The sequence below is a fragment of the Misgurnus anguillicaudatus genome, chromosome 8 (assembly GCF_027580225.2).
Source record: "Misgurnus anguillicaudatus chromosome 8, ASM2758022v2, whole genome shotgun sequence".
NCBI lineage: Eukaryota > Metazoa > Chordata > Actinopteri > Cypriniformes > Cobitidae > Misgurnus > Misgurnus anguillicaudatus.
This window is the reverse complement of record NC_073344.2, coordinates 12,604,213-12,618,403: the sequence shown is the minus strand read 5'-3', so window position 1 is coordinate 12,618,403 and position 14,191 is coordinate 12,604,213. Positions and strand designations below refer to the sequence as shown.

The 14,191-nt window shown below is 36.3% G+C and overlaps 1 protein-coding gene across 3 annotated transcripts in view; it reads left to right on the top strand.

Moving 5' to 3' along the window:
* gabrg3 (gamma-aminobutyric acid type A receptor subunit gamma3) overlaps positions 1-9,385 on the top strand; it is a 189,260-nt gene extending 179,875 nt beyond the window's left edge. Inside the window, exons 9-10 of one of the 3 annotated variants that reach the window (XM_055214370.2) lie at positions 3,058-3,257; positions 8,136-9,385. In XM_055214370.2, the coding sequence (XP_055070345.1) occupies positions 3,058-3,257; positions 8,136-8,414 (479 nt within the window). In that variant the 3' untranslated portion in view covers positions 8,415-9,385. Of the gene's footprint in view, positions 1-3,057; positions 3,258-8,135 lie in introns of those variants that run through there. The other 2 variants (XM_055214368.2, XM_055214369.2) reach the window with 2 other exon arrangements.
* The last annotated feature ends 4,806 nt before the right edge of the window (positions 9,386-14,191 follow it).

Sequence of the window (14,191 nt, the reverse complement as noted above, 5' to 3'; positions counted from 1 at the left end):
GGAGATAAATCGCCTGCGATTCTCATGCGTACCTCATCAGTAAGGCCGGTTTCATGATTAGAAGTAAATCGCCATCATCTGCTTTCAAATGGAGCGGCATTTACTACACAAAGCCGTATTTCACAGAGAAGCTATGCAAAATCGCGTTCATAAACGTGGTCAAATTGCCTCCGATAATGTATGCAATTTTGCCGAGCTTCTCAGTGAAATACAGCTCTGTTTAGTAAATCTCGATTTATCTGAAAGCAGGTGATGGCGATTTACTACTAATCACGAAACTGGCTTTACTGATGAGATACGCATGAGAATCACAGCCGATTTAACGGCCACCCCTAATTAGGAGGTTTTTAAAGGGTGCATGCCCAAGTGACAGTTTGGGACCATTTTTGATCATTTTGTCTGACAGTGACAGCTGTGCTATTGCTATGCTCCAAAAAGGTTAAGATTTGAAAAGTGCAGCTGCTCCCAAAAGTAGAACATCTGGATCTTAACCTGAGGTTGAAAACTGAACCTATGGAAAAGTGAGAAGATTTAGAGTATAGAAATATTGAGCACACAAACAGACACAAATCTATAATCATTTATGTTTCCACCCACAATCCAACAATCCAAAAGCTAGTGTTGTAGTCAAGACCACCTAAACCGAGACCAAGTCATGACCAAGACCAAGATTGCTGAGACCGAGACAAGACTAAGACTTTAAAGGGGTGAGACCGAGTCAAGACCAAGACAGACCGAGACCAAGTCAAGACCAAGACCATTGCAAGTCACTGCATTAAAACACTTATGATAAAATGTGGAATATGCGTTTGATTAGGCACTTCTTGTCTGGTGTGTGTGAGCTGAAATCAACTTAACCATTTAATCTGAACTGTCTTTCCATGGCTTGCCATCCACTTAACACAATGCAGATGTTTTTAGTAATAAAATTAGAAAAACTGTCATTGGGAGAAACTTAAACAATGCTTACATCATATGCCAAACCTGAATAAACTGCATAAAATTAATGATAAAAATAAGTTTGTGCACTGCAAAAAATTATTTTCAAGAAAAAAATGTTCTTAGTATTTTTGTCTTGTTTTTAGTAAAAATATCTAAAAATTCTTAAATTAAGATGCTTTTTCTTGATGATAACTACTCAAGAAAAAAAGTCTAGTTTTTAGACCAAAAATGTCAAATTTAAGTGATTTTGTGAATAAAACAAGCTAAAAAATTTGCCAATGGGGTAAGCAAAAAAATTTGAACCTTTTTCTTAAACACTAAATTCAACAAAATTTAGCTTACCCCATTGGCAGATTTTTTTTGCTTGTTTTATGCATAAAATCATTTAAATTTGATATTTTTGCTCTAAAAACTAGACTTATTTTCTTGGGTCGTTTTGTTCATCAAGAAAAAGCATCTTAATTTAAGAATTTTGATATTTTTACTATGAAAAGTCAAAAATACTAGATTTTTTTTTCTTGAAAATCATTTTTTGCAGTGTGCCATCAGTTGTGGTCTTGACCGGTCTTGAAATAAAATTCCGAGTCCTCTTTGTCCGAGACGAGACCTTCCAACCTTTAAAAAGTGGTCTTGAGACCGAGACCGGTCTCGAGAACTACAACACTACCAAAAGCTGTCATTGATGATTACATGAAGTGAAAAATTACTTAAATATCCAAACAGTTACAGTATGTCACACTTGTTAAACCAAATGAGTGACCTCATCAGATCTACTTTTCTGCAAGGAACAGTGCATTTTTAAAAGATGTATTTCATTCACGTTTTTTGGCAGGCAGTCATTTGGTTAAGTGTCACCGTATCAGGAGAAGTCAGTCTTACAGGTAAATGTACAGTAATCACCATGGCCAGCAACAGCTGGTGAAAAGAGGAATGAAGTGCAAAATATCAGTCTGAAATAGATGAAGCTTGCTTGTTTCCATGGAAACCCTTGCAAAACAGGGGCACAGTCGCCGGTTCTCCAAAGCAACTCTTAATGCCCATGCAAGAGTGAAGCTCAGATTGTTTGCATAAGATTCTACAGTAGGTGTTTGTGTGGGTGCATGTTTTTTTTACCTTGCAGGTTTGTCTGTTCCTGTCACATGTAACAGAATGACAACAGTAACTGGACAGGTGTCAGAATGAACGAACAGGGTGTAAAAATATAAAAATTTGACGTAGTGCCATTGGAGAAAAAACTGTATATCTGACCAGCAAACAAGGACATAGCTCCACCGTCTTTACTACTTTATGAAGTGGCTGTATCTCTTAACTGCTCATTTGCATAAGATTAAACTTTGTTGCCTTATTAGACATGCTCACATTGGTATGCAAAAGGTGAGTCTGTTTACATGATTAAACTTTAAAACTTCCCTGTGGTTTGGGGTTAGGGTATAATATGCTTCTGTAAGATCAAACAGTCCTTCGATTGTACTACCAACAAACTCAAAACACCAAGTATTTAGACTCAGATGCCAAAGGTCACTTGTGCCACCCAAAAACGTTTGTTGGTGTGGATGCTATATAGTAATTGGTTTAATTATCATGTAAACTGGCAATAAAAAAAACAGTGCCGGCCGTTGACTTCTTGCATCACGTGGCTTGTCAAAATAAGTGCCTGCTGCAGACGCGTCTAAAGGGTTTATGATAAAAGAGATGCTCGCATTTGCCAGATACTCGCGTAATCTCATGCAAAATCAGTTTACTGTTAAGGGAGTGTTTTGCGTGTATTTTGTGAACGTGAGCATCTCTTTTATCATAAATAGTTTTTACGTGTGTGCAGCAGGCACTTATTTTGACAAAACACGTGATGCACATGGTTCACACGACGCAACAAACACATATTTTGAAAACATGAGCAACACAAATGACACTCCGAAAACATATTTTGAATTCGCGCCCCTTAGAAAAGAAGTCACAAGCCGCCACAGATTAAAAAGGTCTTTGGTATTTATCAAAGATCTCACAACTACATATGAAACTACATTTTACACATGCTAACAATTTAGCGTACAATTTAGCTTTTACTAATGTCTTTTTCATGTTACCAGCTTCTAATTTCCTCTTTTGATTACGCAGGAATAACAACAGTATTAACCATGACAACGCTCAGCACAGTGGCAAGGACATCACTACCCAGGGTCTCGTACGTCACGGCCATGGACCTTTTCGTTACTGTCTGTTTCCTTTTTGTTTTTGCGGCTCTAATGGAGTATGCCACGCTAAATTATTACTCCTACAGCGCTAGAAGGCCGACCTGCAACAAGACGAAACGTCCGGTGAGTTTCATGTTCTCTACTGCATAAATCAGATTAAAATATGCTCTGACAGTATGCTAATAATATCAGCTAGGTCGATTGTTTTTGGCATACGGTGTGACAGACTACACCAATCAGCGGGCTATCAAATATTTATCATTGTTAGTGTTGGTCAAGCTTATCAAAACATCTGAAAAGATAACCTTTAATGAATGAAGCTAGTGATACAGAAAGCTACACGGAAAAATATTTTGATGCATAATTTTTATTTAATAAGACAGGCACTAAACAAGACTCATGTTGTGAAGTGTATGTAGATTGTACAATGTTTAAATACTGCAAAGAATGATTTTCAAGAAAAAAAATTATTAGTATTTTTGTCTTGTTTTCAGTAAAAAATATATAAAAATTCTTAAATTAAGATGCTTTTTCTTGATGAGCCAAACGACCCAAGAAAATAAGTCTAGTTGTTAGACCAAAAATGTCAAATTTAAGTGATTTTGTGCATAAAACAAGCAAAAAAATCTGCCAGTGGTGTAAGCAAAAAAATCTTGAAAACTTTTCTTAAACACTAAATTCAAGAAAAATTTGCTTACCCCATTAGCAGATTTTTTTGCTTGTTTTATGCACAAAATCACTTAAATGTGATATTTTTGGTCTAAAAACTAGACTTATTTTCTTAGGTCGTTTTGCTCATCAAGAAAAAGCATCTTAATTTAAGAATTTTTAGATAGCCTATTTTTACTGAAAAATCATTTTTTGCAGTGAAATGCTATTTTATAAGAAAAGGCAGATTAGAGATGGTGCAACAGGTGGGACGGCACATTTACGGCACTACTATCAGCAAATTTGTAGCATTACTGTTAAAAATGTGATTTTGTGTTTAGATAATAGTCCCTTTCACACATACAGTCTTTACTGGTAAATTACGGGTAAATTGCAGTTAACATGTCATGTGTGAACAGAACCTTCCGGTAAATCAGTGCTCCCAATTTACCAGTTAGATTACCAGTAATTTACCGGTAAGCGCTATGTGTGAACAAAAAATACAGGATTACCGGCATTTAGAACGGACGACGTCAGACCGCGCTGACAGATCGGGCCAATCAGAAAGTTTTTAACCCCGAACTGTTTACGGACGTTTCCACACACATGCTGCTTAAAAGTTGAGCACACCTGAAGTTAACATCCACATTTTTTCACCAAAGTTGTTTAAAACAGCTTACCGTCTATTTGCCATATTGCCGACGTCCTTAGCACACCATTTGTGGAGCCTAATGTGCAAATGCAGGTTGAAGCCGCCTCACGCAATTTGTTTGGTCACGAGCAACTTCGCGACCGTTTGCCACAGATGTGAAAACAACAAAATACGGACCGTGGATATTAAGTCATAACTTGCCGTTGTTTACAAATACGACACACGCCGCGCGCCACAGGTAACTTCCGCTTTCTCTCCGAGTTTACCGGTATTTTGATACTGATGTGTGAATGTCTTACTGGTAAAAAGACGGAATGTCACTGCATGTGTGAACAGCACATTTTTGTATTTACTGGTAAATTCATTCTGGTAAATTCATGGTAATTTAACAGAATACTGTGTGAAAGAGGCTATTGTGTAATATTACAGTGGTGTCAAATAGTGTTGCACTACAAAAAATGACTTTCTTACTTAGTATTTTGGTCTTGTTTTCAGTAGAAATATAAAAAAATTCTTAAATCAAGATGTATTTTCTTAATAAAATAAGTCTAGTTTTTAGACAAAAAATATACAATTTAAGTGAATTTGTGCTTAAAACAAGCAAAATTATCTACTAATGGGGTGAGAAAATGTTGCTTGAATTAAGTGTTTAAGAAAAAAGAAAACTTTAAAAATTCTCACCCCAATGGCAGATATTTAGCTTGTTTTAAGCACAGATTCACTTAAAAGTGTATTAATTTTTTGTATAAAAACTAGACTTTTTTCTTAGGTAATTTTGCTCATTAAGAAAAAGCATCTTAATTTAAAACATTTTAGATATTTCTACTGAAAACAAGACCAAAATACTAAGTAAGAAAGTCAATTTTTGCATTGTGTCCCTCTCCTGATTCCTTATGTTTTTGCATATGTGTCACAATGTTTCAAATCACCAATCAAATTTAAATATTAGTCAAAGATAACACAAGTGAACACAACATGCAGTTTTTAAATGAATTAAGGAAAGACAAAATCCAAAACTACATGGCCCTGTGTGAAAAAGTGTTTGGCCCTTAAACCTAATAACTGGTTGGGCCATCTTTGCAGAATTGTTGTATTTCAGCAACATTGAACCGCTTTTTTAAGGTCATGCCACAGCCATCTCAATAGGATTGAGGTCAGGACTTTGACTAAGCCACTCCAAAGTCTTCATTTAGTTTTTCTTCAGCCATTCAGAGGTGGACTTGCTGGTGTGTTTTTAATCATTGTCCTGCTGCAGAACCCAAGTTCGCAGATGACAAATGAATTTATGGTTCCATTCATCACAGAAAGTCTCTGAAGCAGCAAAACAACCCCAGACTACCATATTTTACTGTTGGTATGATGTTCTTTTTCTGAAATGCGTTGTTACTTTTACCTTTCGAAGTTCAACTTTTGTCTCGTCAGTCCACGGAATATTTTCCCAAAAGTATTGGGGATCATCAAGATGTTTTCTGGCAAACTGCGACAACCTTTTTTTTTTGCTCAGCAGCGGTTTCCGTTTTGGAACTCTGCATACCATTTTTGCCCAGTCACTTTCTTATGGTGGAGTCATGAACACTGACTTTAACTGAGGCAAGTGAGGCCTGCAGTTCTTTGGATGTTGTTGTGGGGTCTTTTGTGACGTCTTGGATGCTCTTTGTGACACTCTTGGGGTAATTTTAATCGACTGGCCAATCCTGGGAGGGTTCTCCACTGTTCCATGTTTTCACCATTTGTGGATAATGGCTGTTACTGTGCTCCGCTGAAGTCCCAAAGCTTTAGAAATGGCTTTATTACCTTCTCCAGACTTTTTAACAAGGGGGGCAAACCCTTTTTCACACAGGGCCATGTAGTTTTGTGTTTTGTTCTCCCTTAATAATAAAAACATTCATTTAAAAACTGCATGTTGTGTTCTACTATGGTATCATTTGAAAGAAGACACTTCTTTCCAGGTTTTAAAATGATTATGAATATTAAAAAGGTAAAGATGCTAAAACAATTTGTTGCATAACATCTTTTTTTATTATTACAAATCTTATTTCAGACACCTAGAAATGTAATGATCCCAAAGCCACAAGTCTAAGGGGCGATTAACGTTTCGCATCTTTGTGCGCTCAAGTACGTTATTTCTAATGTAGGCGCGTGGTATGCACGCTCATAATGGAAGTGACCCGGTCGCAATGCGCACGTGATGCAACGCGCTCGTTTTTCCAGGCGCGTCCGCACTTCATCGAGTTAAAAACATTCCAACTTTTCAGAATGCCGCAAGCGCACCGCAGGTCATGTGACAAGAACCAACCGACGGTCGCTTTTTCTGAGCAGTTTTAGACGCGAAATGTGTACCGCCCTAAAGAGGGTATGTTTCACATTTGAGGTCAATAGGACCAAAAATGGGGTTTTTGTATGACTAGTGCCTTTTCTAAAACGGAGCTCCAAAGTGCCCTTAGGTGACACATTAATCTGAGCTTCACAGGTATTACAGTTACTTTTACAAGCACAACATGTAGAAATAAGGAATTACACATCGTTTTGTTTCTTTACTTATGCTCACATTACACTAAATGTAAGTAATTCAGGATACAGTCAGCCCCCAAAAAGCAGTCTTTAGTATCCCTACATACAGTATGCTGATATTACACTGATAACCTGCCATTTATGATGCAGTCATCCCCCTAAAATAAGCTTTTTTCTTACAAAAGCTGCTTATTCATCATATTCAAGTCGTTCTTTATTGACATCCATAAAAAGTGCTTTATTCTCCTTCCTTTTGTACTACAGTGTGTGAGCTGTCTAATTTACTAACCGGTTTGATCAATTCAGTGAAAAGATACTGTTGTTTCAACTTAAGCAGCCGAAATAAAATATCAGGCCCTCAAATTGTTTGCTGTTATGAAATTGGTTTCATAACAGTACAGTGATGTATAGCATTACTACCTCGAGGTACACCGAAACAGGTCAACATGTTTACTCTGCCCCCACCTGTATTTCGTAAAAGTGGATCTCTCGGGATAGTACAGTATGAAAATAAGATTTCATTAGGCTTATGTTGTTAGTCTTTGTCTGTTTTCTCTTTTTCTCCAGCAGCAGGTCTCTCTCTCTCTCTCTCTCTCTCTCTCTCTCTCTCTCTCTCTCTCTCTCTCTCTCTCTCTCTCTGATAACTCATTTTGATTAGATCTTATCACTGCTGAGAAGCAAAGATAATTACCTTAGTAATTTTACAGAAAACAAATATTACCCTATAGGTGATCTCACATAGATTATCTTTCAGTGCTGTAATTACCATGCTTTTCTAGTTATGTCTCTATAATGAGTCGACGGCTATAAAGAGAGAAACCCGAGTGGAGAATTGTGCATTGTTGGGCATGAAAGGATTCAGAGGAAGGGCTGTAAGGATTTAGACAACCATGCTTGGGATTTTGAGGGCATTTCACCTGCCTGAGTGAGATTGATGCTCCACTTGACTTGCCCATTGGATAAAACACTGTTAGTTCAAGTGGATGGGAATCTCCAGAAAGCCGCCATGATCTTATGTTTTGATTGACAGCCCACTCTGAGGGATTTGTTTTGCTCACAGCATAGATTTTATTTTATTGAGCGTACGCTTCGGTTTGTTATTCTCTCCCATGAACTGCTGTTAATGAAAAATGTTAATGCGTTTAGGGATGCCCTTCAAATTTTAACTGTATGTTGTTTTTGTCCAACAGAACTATTCGGTGCTGGATGTGGGTCCTCCACCAACCGTGATTACTCTCAACAACTCCATGTACTGGCAGGAGTTCGATGACGCCTGCGTGTACGAGTGCTTGGACGGAAAAGACTGCCAGAGTTTTTTCTGTTGCTACGAAGAGTGCAAAGACGGGTCGTGGAGAAAAGGCCGCGTGCATATGGACATTTTGGAACTGGATGCGTACTCGCGGGTCTTCTTTCCCACCTCTTTCCTATTGTTCAATATCGTCTACTGGGTAGGCTACTTGTATCTTTAGCGGCCCCGCACACCTCACAACGCAAAGACCTTAACCTGTTGGTTTCGTCCGAGCAGAAACTAAGAGCGGACTGAACTGAGCCTTCTCAAGGTACGTTTAAAACAAGCAGATACCGGAGCAGAGCTGTGGTCGGTCGAGGACCTTCTTGAAAAATGAGAAATAACCCTTAAAGCCAGGCTGTTGGGGGAAATATATCGCCACAGTCTCTTTATCCGGTTGCGTTTCTCTGGCAGAAATCTTTGCCTTTTGTTCTTCAGGTACCAGGAAAGTTTCTCTCACACTATCTCATCTTTTTATGCGTGAGAGATAGCAACTGTTAGAAGTCGAGGTGCGATAATCCTTGGGCCAAGAAAAAATGCCTTGCGACGCATGTGACCCTCTGACTTTTGGTGTCTCATACAATCCCGGTAGATTGTCCACATGAGTGACATGAGTCTGTCATCTGGCCGTCAGTCAAAACCAGACTGCTTTTACGTAAGCAGAGCTTTCAGAGCCATCTATAGTGCCTTCAACTGGAGGAGAAGCCATCGGGCAGAGAAATCTATGACATGATGGCAGGAGCATTATCTGGTGTTGACTGACCGCTGGTGGTTTTATTTTAGTTTGAGTTTATTTGCTTGTAAACACAGCCACACATTATTTTGATGCATATAACATTTCGACATTCATTGTCACTGCATGTTATATGATAGAATTAAGGGAAACACTTTACAGTAAGGTTGTATTTGTTTATATAAGGTAATGCATTAACTAACAATGACAATACTTTTACAGCAGGTATACATTTTTAAAATCAAAAGTTGAATTTTTTTACGTTATTAATGCACAATGAACTAACATGAGCAATTGCATTGGCATAAAAGGGATAGTTCACCCAAAAATGAAAATTCTTTGATCATTTTCTCACTCTCATGTTGTTACAAACCTGTATACATTTCTTTGTCTTGATGAACATTAAGGAAGATATTTTGGGGAATGTTTGTAGCCAAACCAGTCATGATCCCCATTTACTTCCATGGTGGAAAAATAGGGTAACACTTTACTTGAAGGGGTGTTTATAAAACTGACATGACACCTTCATAACCATGACATGACACATACTTTATTGTACTGTTTTCATTAAATTTTTAAGTGAATCTGTCTCCAAATGCAATAAAACATAATTTTAATTATGATGATTATGATGATGATGATTATTATTATTATTATTATTATTATTGTTTTTTTAGGAAACTTAAAAACATTATGAATTGACGAATATTCATGTTATTATAAAACTATTTGACAGAGTATTAACACTTAATGATATTTTATGACAAATTATATTTGTACCACTTTAGTTGAGGTCAAGAAAAATATTCATGACACTGTTATAAAACTATTTGACATAGTTTTAACACTTAATGACATTTTAATGACAAATTTAATTTGATTCACTGGTAAAAAGTAGTCACTTATATTGCCTTGGTAATGTCAAGTTGTCATAACAAAGACATCTCAAACAATGTCATCTTTGCATTAAAAATGACATAATTAAACGAATGACACATAAAATTTCCTTCATGTTCATGACACATGTCGTGCATGATTGTGAGGGTGTCGTGTCAGTCTTGTGAACGCCCCTTCAAGTAAAGTGTGGCCAAAAATAGTACTGTGGAAGTGGTGGGGCTCATGAATGATTTGGTTACAATCATTCCTCAAGATATCTTCCTTTGTGTTCATCGGAACAAGGAAATGTATACAGGTTTGTAACAACATTAGAAGGTGTAAATAATGACAGAATTTTCATTTTTGGGTGAACGATCCCTTTAACAAGTACAACTTTACTGTAAAATGTTACTAGTTAAATCCTACCCTCAATCAGCACAATAATGTAATAGACCCTCTTTGGAATATAAATTATTATGTACAGTATATTGCAAAAGTTATATTTCTAGATTTTTATAGCATAATTTTCCACGCAAAAGAGAGGGTTAATAAAGATTTAATTAATATAGTATATTCAATTATTTTGCTATTAAATCTGTTATATAATTAATTCCAAATTCAATATATTGATTAATTATATTATTGGTTTTGACCTGCTTAAATTACTTAGCATTAGTAAAAAAAATGCATGTATAGGATCGTAAGAATCTCTCCCTATAGTACAGGCCTATATGGCATTATATTCGTATCAATTATAGCGAAATTAGCACGTCCCAGACATAAAGGAACACTTCACTTTTTTTGAAAATATGCTCATTTTACAGCTCCATTAGAGTTAAACATTTGATTTTTACCATTTTAAAATCCATTCAGCTGATCTGATCTGGCGGTAATACAAAAGTATTAAAAGTTGCAATTTTCTAGGCAGATATGGCTAGGTACTCTTATTCTGACGTAATAATCAAGGACTTTGCTGCTGTAACATGGCTGCAGCAGGCGTAGTGATATAACACACTACCCGAAAATAGTCCCCTTGGTTACTTTATATTTTAATAGCAGGGGACTATTTTAGGGCAGTGCGTAATATCACTACCCTGCTGCAGCCATGTAACAGCATCAAAGTCCTTGATTATTACGCCAGAATGAGGGTATAAATCTTAGCCATATCTGGCTAGAAAATCACAACTTTTAATTTTCTGTTGATCTTTGTACTCGATGAAACTACAGAAGAGTCCAGTTTTAAATAGGAAAAATATCGAAACTCTTTGGTTATTTTTTGGCGCGATGCTAATGGTTTGATGGATTGTGCTAAGCTATGCGAAAAGTGGTACTGCAAGAGCCGGAGATCAGCTAAATGAATTCCAAAACAGTAAAAATCAAATGTTTAACTCTGGGGGAGCTGGGAAATGAGCATATTTTCAAAAAAAAAAAATGGAGTGTCCCTTTAAGATTGGCACAGTTTTAAGTTTCACAAGCCCTCAAGTATCCTTGCATCTTTTATACTAACTGGCATCTAAAGTTTTACCCATCCTCTGAAATGGCAATATCTACTGTATAACCATGATAGCACTTGCAGTATGGTATCATTGCATCCAAAAATGAAAATTATGTCAACATTTATTCACCCTCAAATAGCCTAAAACAGAATTTTCCCCTTATGGTTTCCAAAGTTTGCAAAATGAGAAGTAAAATTTCATAGCTGCGAATGCAAGTTGATAATGACTGGGGCTGCTAAATAAAAAAAAACGCTTTGTTCTTTTATGTTCATTGGAGAAAAGTAAAACCATACAGGTTCGACGCAGCACGAGGGTGAGTTTCATTTTTGGATGATGTATGCCTTTAATAATGAGTTCGAGTTAAATGGACTGTCTAAAAGCATTATACCCATTTCCAATATAATCTCCAGCGTACTACAGTAAAAAGAAAATAGCCCACAGAATCACTGTGCTCATAACTGAAGTGTAACCCACAATAAGATTTGTTATTGTGTTGCCTTAGGGTCACCTGCACAGAGCTACTGTGAGATGATGATCCATTACAGAAAGACAAGTAAAATGATAAAGTATCTACTTCAAATTATAGTCATTACCAAAGGATTCATGCTAGCTGAAAACATCATTTTGTATCTTGTCTAGCAAATTATTTTGTAATTGTTATGTTCATTATGATCGATTGATACCTTTGTGTTATGGGTAATATGGTCGATGGCAATATTTAGCCTGATCACACGACGATTCGTACATATTTTATGAGTTGGCTAATTAATATGAATGCATACAAAGTTAATCATGCAAAAACAATAATGAAACCCCACTCCTAAACAGTGCTGGGGAAAGTTACTTTTAAAAGTAATGCATTACAATATTAAGTTACTCCCCAAAAAAGTAACTAATTGCGTTACTTAGTTACTTTTCATGGAAAGTAATGATTACGTTACTTTTAAGTTACTTTTGCATTACTTTTGCATTACTTTTTCTTACTTGGCTGAGGCTTGATCTCTTTCAGGCCTTGCAGGTGTAAGCTCTGCCCTGCCATCTCGGTTTCTGACTCAAACTGTTCCCGCTCAGGCGCACAGAATTCGTAATTCTACGTTAATTGGTTCAGTTTAACTCAGTACAATATTTTATTTTTAAATGAAATTAATTCAACTAAAAAGTTATTTTTTTAAAAAGTAACTCAAAATTGTGTACATTTAAAAAGTAATGCGTTACTTTAGTCGTTACATCAGAAAAGTAATATTATTACGTAGTGCGCGTTACTTGTAATGCGTTACCCCCAACACTGCTCCTAAACCCACCGTCATAGGGGTCAAGGCAAATCGTACAAAAATGTACGAATGTGGACGAATTAGCCACCTTGCAAAATACGTACGAATTACCATGAGATAGCGTTGCAATATTTGTGTTATTTTTTTTCTGTAGCATTTTTCTTTTGCATTTTCCATCTGATACCACTGTGCAACATTAGATTTTTTCACTCTTCAATACAACCTCTTATTTAATCTGTCGAATCACATATTCACTTTTTTTCTAACCTATACTCAGTGTGAGACGTTTGACATTACCTGACAGAATGCAGCAAGTGACTTCATAAGATTATTTATTTATTTATTTATTTATTTATATTCAAGAATCGTCTAGCAGTTTGACTTTTTGAATAACTAGAAATGTGCTGTGAAGTCCTGCCAAACCAATTCTTTTTTTGAATTTCATGATGCTGTAGTACTTTCTGTTGAGTTTTTTGAAGGTGTCGATCCACTATTACGATTCTGTTTGATGGTAATATGTGAGTGCTTCATCATATTGTTGTTAGTGCAAGTGTTCGCTTTGGCGTACAATAATTATTAGCTGTCCATTTTTAGTGGTGCTAGATCTTCAAACTAACCTGTCATCATTCAAGTTAATGGCCTCGTGCCCAAGAACTCATAAAAGTCTAGGTAAGATCTGTTACCTGAAGTTACCTAAAGCCATATGCTGGAATTAAATCCAATTATACTTACGCTTTTTATAGTGGCCTAATAATGACATCAATTTCCAATGAAGAGATTTTCTGAGGAAGGAAATCGAGAATCTGTGCATCAGCCATTGATGAGGTTTAATGCTTATTTGGTCACTTCGGTCATAGACTGCTTGATTATCATTATTCACGGTTTAAGCCAGGGGTCTCCTTTTAGTGCAATGAATAATACGTTACGGTTTTTGCTTTGGTTTCTTTTTAGGCTAGAAAAAAAGATTTACACATCCAAGTGACCTTTAAGAGGGTGGATCTGCTATCCTTATGAAATATAACATGCACATACAGAACACTCAGTACTCCATATATCCTGCACCTATTTCTTTTTTTCTTTCTTCATTACATTGGTATATACAGTAATAGAATTTAACATTAAAATAGCAGGTGGACCATTACACATTACAGTAAAGGCTGAATGCCAAAGAAATCTCATTCACTACTCTGCTATGGATGGATGGCTTCTATTCATTCACTTATATGCCGAATATGCTGTAGGTATTTTTTTGTGAATTACTATACACTGTAAAAATGATTTGTTGGTTCAACTTAAAAGTATTATTTTCCTTAAAAATTGTGGCATCAAATATTTTTAAAGTTGAATACTAACTTTTTGAGTTGAACCAACTTTTTATACAGTGTACAGTTAAAGGGGCATTAAACTTTTTTTGAAGTGGGATTTAGCATCGCGCTAAAAATAACCAAAGAGTTTTGATGTTTTTCCTATTTGGAGCTTGACTCTTCTGTGGATGCATCGTAAGACCAGCGAAAAATTGGAAGTTGCGATTTTCTGGTCCGATATGGTTAGGAACTATACTTTCATTCAGGCGTAATAATCA